This window comes from Pinus tabuliformis, chromosome 2_2 (genome assembly GCF_031772625.1).
Source record: "Pinus tabuliformis cultivar Carrire ecotype Pingquan chromosome 2_2, CPIR1, whole genome shotgun sequence".
NCBI classification, from domain to species: Eukaryota; Viridiplantae; Streptophyta; class Pinopsida; order Pinales; family Pinaceae; genus Pinus; species Pinus tabuliformis.
In genome coordinates this window covers 921484191-921490841 of record NC_142300.1, presented here as the reverse complement: position 1 = coordinate 921490841, position 6651 = coordinate 921484191, and the positions used below count along the sequence as shown (strand labels likewise).

At 37.0% G+C, this 6651-nt stretch overlaps 1 protein-coding gene across 1 annotated transcript; it reads right to left on the bottom strand.

Moving 5' to 3' along the window:
• Window positions 1-2359: 2359 nt before the first annotated feature.
• On the bottom strand, window positions 2360-3625 carry LOC149196073 (methyltransferase FGSG_00040-like). Its single transcript, XM_089408147.1, has 2 exons — window positions 2886-3625; window positions 2360-2795 (listed from the first exon to the last, which is right to left on the bottom strand). Exons 1-2 carry the CDS (start codon window positions 3623-3625, stop codon window positions 2360-2362), a joined length of 1176 nt encoding a protein of 391 aa, XP_089264273.1.
• Window positions 3626-6651: the final 3026 nt, after the last annotated feature.

The window sequence follows — 6651 nt, the reverse complement described above, 5'->3', positions numbered from 1 at the left end:
TTCACTGAGGATTTGCAGGAAGGTGAAGGCGGTTCGGGCAGCAAGGAGGAGCTCCCAGGCGTACAGCTGGAAAAAGTCGAGAAAGATCCCGTGGAGGTACCTGAACAGGCTCCCAAACGACCTCAGGAGCAGGAGGCGTCGACTTCCAAGAGGGACGCAGGGGAAGAAGGGGAAGGCTTCCCCGAACGCTACGGGTGGTACCCAATTATTGAGGAAGAGCCGGAGGATTAGCGTCCAAAGGCACATTCTATCACTCTCCACTTTTGTCTAGGTCTGGGATAGGTCTTTCGTTCCTGTCTGTGTCGGGTATATGTCTCTGTTTAGGTTATATGTCTCTGTTTGTGTCTCTCTAGATTATATACATGTCTATGTTCGCTCTGGTTATGTCAGTAGGTTTTGTAAGGGCGCTGTCAGTCTTCTAACGCCCCTGCGAGGGTGGGATTTTTGCTACGATGCCCCTGCGCGGGCGATTTTTGTCTGGTTTGAGAACAATATTCTGTCTGGAAATGATGCCCCTACGAGGGCCAATACTGAGAGGTGAAATGTTATCCCAACGAGCCACTGTAGGCCTTGGGCAACTTGACTCTTTGACTGTAATGCTTTCTTGTACATAATTTAATAGAATAGAATAGATTTACCGAGAAAAAAAAAGAAATATATATATTTTTTACTACATATTATTTTATATATAACATCCATTTTCATTTTCCTTTTGGGTTTGTCTTTCCTACCAAGTAACTTATATTTATTACAAATTTGTATGTTAAAAATAATAAATATAGATATAAAATAGGTAATTTTTTCATATTTATTAATCATAAATAATTATTGTTTCATTCATATATATATATATGAAAGCATCGTTTATCTAAACACTTCCCATATCAAAACAGGTATCAATGCTAAATAATACACATAACTCTCCTAAATCATCCTACTTAGATTCAATATTATTATTCAACACGGTTCAGCGGCGTTTATCTTTATACCAAGAAAAGCCCTCCATTAATCTTTTTAAAATACTGTGCATGACAAACCAATTAATCGGTGAACAATAGCATATAGAAATAATTTGAAGTAATTCGGATTCTTAATGCAAATACTTTCTAAAATACTGTGAATGACAAACTAATTAATCGGTGAACATAATTTGTATTCTTAACACAAATACGCCTCTGCACACGTCCAATGTGTTTTTTATTTTTTTATTTTTTTTCCGGAAAGAAAAATCATAATTTCCATTATAAAAAAATTACATATTATAAATGACCATGGCACATGTAGTAAGAAAGATGACCGTGGTCAACAATATAGAGTTATACAAAACCTGTAACAAAAATTCACAAAAAAAAAAACCTATTTGGTAGTCTGAAGGATGTTCAAATACTTATATATTTACATAATGTGATCTTTATTATAATGGCAGGGGTACTACCAACACGAACGCTTTGAGAACATCTTCAGTGTGTTTGCCATTGCCAAAGACATGGATGCATGCCTCCCTTGCCTGGACTGCCTTCTGTTGCGTTAAAAATGCTTCATTTTCATCCACCATCAAAAGCTGGAAATATTTGAACATTCCCGTGGCCAAGTCCAGATTTAGGATGTCCCCAGGCGCAGTGGTTTGAATGACCTCCATAATTTTGTCCCAGGTAGGACAGCTGCCATTCAACATGGCGGAAAGGAAGTTTTGGGACTCTGTTGTTGCTACTAGATATGGACATACAAACGATGCACGAATCCAGAGCCTCTCTTCTTCAGTTTTTAACACGTGGGAACTCCGGATGATCTCCTCTGCCTCTACACAAAGACTCAAGTACTCTGCGCCTGCCTGATCAATATCCACATCGGAGAGCTGTCGACGACACCTTGCAGAAATCAGTTTGTCAAATCTTTGGGTAATTATAGGCTCCAGTGATGTCCTGAAAGAGTGTTCCAGAATACATCTCCTGCACTTGCACATGAAGCCCCAGTTCTTGAACCTGGCTTGGCGCTGCGGTAAGGTAACCAGGACATCGAAGTAAGGAATGGTAATCTCTTCTCCTCTCTCGATAGGCTTGGACGAATGAATAAACATGGCGCTTCCCACTTCCAGACAGCTCGAGTTCGGCAAGCAAGAATGGTTAATGAAAGACGGCAGCAACCAGAGACCGTGAAAACAGTCTTGCTGACGGAGATTGGCTTCATGGATTATCGACTTTGAAGCAAACATCTGTACGGCTTCACCGATTGCGTTCAGACGTATAATATCCCGGATGCGATTAGCATCCACCATCAAATTTTCATTTTGTTCTTCTGGACTTTTCGTTTTAAACAGATCAATGGCTGGAGCATCCAGGCTGCAAGGCATAGGGGAATCCTATAAACTATACACCTGGCGGAGCAATCTCTGTGATTTCTTGACAGCACAGAGGACCGCGGACAAGAGAGCTTCTAGAGTCGCGGTAGTAACGTTGGCAAGGGCGCTCTCATAAACAACTGCGACAGCGTTGCTTACCAGCAACAGCTGCCCGGTCTTTATTTTTCGGGTGGCGTAGAGTCCTCTTCCGCGGCCGTCTTCGGTCATCTTGATTTCCACAGAGCCCGTGAAATCAGCCACTTCCGGAGGAGTAGATCGACGTCCGAGCAGATAGTCCGAAATGTCATACTTGCCATTCAAGCTCTGGGCGTAGAACGTCTTGGCCTGGCCTAGCGCCGCTTGTACTTCCCTCTGCCCGGGACTGATCTTGTCTGCTTTCTTCAAACACTCGCATGCCGCCCCATAATGCTGCAGCCCGAGAAGAGCCCGGCCTTTCCTGTATAGTGTTTTGAGATGCTCGGGATCGATCCGAAGGGCGTCATCCGAATCCTCCAGCGCCGATTTGAATTATTTTATCTACAACCACGTCTCTGCCCTGTTGGAATAAGCAAGTAGAAGGCCGTTGACGATGCTATTATTAGTATTGGAGGAGCCCTCCTTGAGCTGAATCAGAGTGGTGTCAATGCATCTCGTATAATACTCGGCCGCTGCTTCCCAGTTATGTTCTCTGAAGCACCTGTTACCTTCTTTTCTCATGTCCTCCACATCCACATGGAGCAGGCTCTCCGTCCGCTTCCCCTTCTCAGCCATGACCTTAACAACGTTGGCGGGGTTGTCGACGCGGATAATAAGGCCATCGTCGGCGGCGACTTTAAAATAGGGTTCCTTGACGGCCACCGTGGCACCCTTGGGGTAAAGCCTCTTGACGTCCGCCCCCGAGGGAGCGGCGTTGTAGATTTCCAGCCTGACGGCTAGTCCATTATTGTCTTCCAGCAATGTCACGATACTGCATATCTTGTGGGCATCTGCGCACAATATCCCATAAACCACGCGTCCTCGATGGACCTCCCCGACCTTCAACTCGGCGAAGGAAATGGGGTTCAGCTTTTCCAGCGGAGCCGAACAAGCTGCGCCACCGCTGCTACTTGGGTCGGTGACGGACGAGCGTATCTGGAAAGTGCCTTCTGCTGGGGACCTCAGCTCACGACCGATCTCATCGTGAAACCGGAGGAGGGCTCGCTTATCGAATCTTTCCGAGGCGTGTTTGACCGCAGCTCGCTCCTGCAACAACTGGAAGGCCGCCATTAAACCATACAGATCCTCCATCCTTTTAATGTCTTCTCTTCTTCTCCTTTCCTCTATTCCCTTTACCACGTTCCTGCGGTTTAGCCTGTTATGTGCCAAATTTATATTTAAAAATACGGGAGGCCTGCTCTCACATTTAACTAAAGCTAAACCCTTCACACGAGTGATGCATCGATTCCTCTTCTTCTTTCATAAGAAATCCGGCCACTTTCTTCACGGAGACTAAAGATGGTTCCTTCCTCGATTAAAAGTCAGTTCATTCCATCCTTCATTGTAAGGGAAGGTAGTTCCTTCTTCATTTAAAAGCTACTCCCTTCATTTTCTTTCTCTTTTCCTTTTGTCCTATTTTGAGAAAGAAAGGGGTTGCCGTAATGTAACGTTGCTATCCTGTGAACAGTGATTGTCGTGTCGACAGTGTACGATAATAAAAGCACTACCTTCTGATAAAATTTTGTTAAAATTTTGAGAATTTTAAGTTAAAACATTTTGTTTTAATATTTTGATATATTTTATTTTACAAATTTTAGGTTGTGTTGAATTTATTTTTACTATAAAAACATAATTAAAACATTCTTACTATCAAAATAAAACATAATTGATGATGATGATGCTGGTTAACGTCCGCTGAAACCACACAATGGTCTATCGGACCTAAAGAAACAAATTATTTATTTTGATTTAAGATTTTATTCCTATGCTCAAAAAGCTTGGAGAGAAGCCTCCCGAGCTCACTATAATTTTGACATTGTAAAAGGCAGGAAGATCAGTATTGTAACAAAGATTGTGAAATTGAGATCTAATGTGGTTATACGCGGGGCGCTCTAAGAGGAAGTGGTTTTCATCCTCCATGTTCCTATTCTCACATATATGGCAGATCCTTTCCATCCATGGCGTTTTAGGAACTGCCCAACAACCTGTTTCACTATGGAGCTCATGAGAATCCGTTCTAATCTTTGCTATATTAATTTTCTTCTTTGAGCTAGTCAAAATAGAGAGATACTTTTGATCTTCTAGGGTGGGGTTGATGACCTTCTTATAATAACTTAATTTTTTTTTAGCCATTAAATCTTTCTCACACAACATTTTTTCCAATAAAAACAGTTTCAATAGACTCTCTATTTAGACATTTGATTCTGCTTTATTTCAGTGGAGCACAAAGTAAACTTTAAAAAATAGGATATATTTAAAAGTTTAAAATTGTGAAAAATATTCTATATATACAATTTTAATACTTAAATCGATTATTTTATTAATTTTTTATAAAAAATAATTAAACTATCAATTAATAATAAAAATAATTAATAATCATATTATATATGATATATTTTTAAAATAAAATATTTATTTTTATATATTTTTAATATATAAATAAATTTAGAGTTTAAAAATAAATTTAAAAATGAAGGTTTTAAATTTTAAATTTATCATTTCACCAAAATTTCTAATAAAATTAATAAAATTTATCATTTCACCGAAATTTCTAATAAAATTTATCATTTCACCTAAATTTTTAATAAAATTAATAAATAAAATAATAGAAAACACATCAATATTATTTATTTATTCAAATGAGGTGGAAAGTGACCGTTTAAGTTATTTAAGAGGAGAGAGGTGTGAAGTTTCTAATATGGGGAGCCTACAATACGTTTTCATTTGTGCAAAAGAAAGGTTGCCCTCCAACATATATGATATTGCTATCAAAATCCCCTGTTGTAGGTGGGATTATTTGGATGTTGCAGCCACGGGTACAATTTGTAGAAATGCTGTCATTTTTTTGGTGATTATATTTTTTATTTTTTTAGTGTGAATTTGTTGATTATTGATTTCGATATTAAGGAAGATTAGGTTTTTGTGGGCGTTGTGCAGATGAATGGTGTATGGACACAAAGAAATTTGAGGATTTAGAGATAATAGGGTTTGGCGTTTGTTGTAAACCGTGAAAAGGTGTATTATTAAAGCACTTCATGGTGTAAAGGTTATTAGTTTGAAATTTCATGGGTAAAAATCTAGCCATGCTAAAGGCTAGTGTGGCCATACCAAGTACAATCTTTCTTTGATTTTCACGACTTAGATACCCAAGTGCAATCCTTATTTGATTTTGATGACTTAGATACCTCTGAATCACAACTACTCAAGCTACAAATTAAATATGCAAATCATTTCAAAAATTACATAACCTCATATATATAATCTAAAAATATTTATAATATAAAATATTATATTTAATTTTATAAATATGAATTGTCTAAAAAAAAATTGCTAAATAATTAAAAAAAATATATATATATATATATATATATATATATATATATATATATATATATATATATATATATATCTATATATATATATATATATATGCGTCTTTTCCTTCTACATAAAAACTAAAAAACCTAGGCATCTTAAAAAGTTATATTCACCTCATCTAAAGTATTATATATACACATAATTAATGAAATGTAGACATCTTTTCCTTTGGGAGGAAAAGGAAAAAAACATAGGGATCTTAAAAAGTTGAATTCACCTTCCTATGTGTTAAACATAGGAAGAATTTCACACTTACTTTAATTATTGTTTACTCACCTGGATAAGAATTGCTTTATTTTTAAAAGCTTTAAAATAAATTCTATTGGTCACATGGATAAGAATCACTTTATTTTCTAAGGATCTAAAATAAATTTGAATCATCAAAATTTAGAATGACACTTTGTAATCATTTTTAAATAAAATTAACATATCTTTAAAGTGGGTGGAATGAGAGAGATTGTGGAAAGAAATATGGGGGACTATTTTTCTCAATGAGACAAATGTATCTTTTTTTAATGACTACTCAGTGTTATAAAAAGTGATGGAATAATGATGACTCAATGCTATAAAAAGTGATGGAACTAGAAGGAAATTCATGGGACTATTTTTCTCAAAGACATAAAAGGTTTTTTTAATCACTATGAGACATTACGAAGATAAGAAAGGGTTTAAAGAACATTTAAAGTTACATAATGAAAATTTTCAATTTAATTTTTACAAATATTGATAATCATAGTTAT

Excerpts from the sequence above, each read along its gene's own strand:
- LOC149196073 (XM_089408147.1), bottom strand. The coding sequence starts at position 3,625 with ATGGAGGATCTGTATGGTTTAATGGCGGCCTTCCAGTTGTTGCAGGAG. Across the intron at positions 2,796-2,885 it reads TATTCCAACAGGGCAGAGAC|GAAAGGCCGGGCTCTTCTCG; the intron begins GTGGTTGTAGAT and ends AACACTATACAG.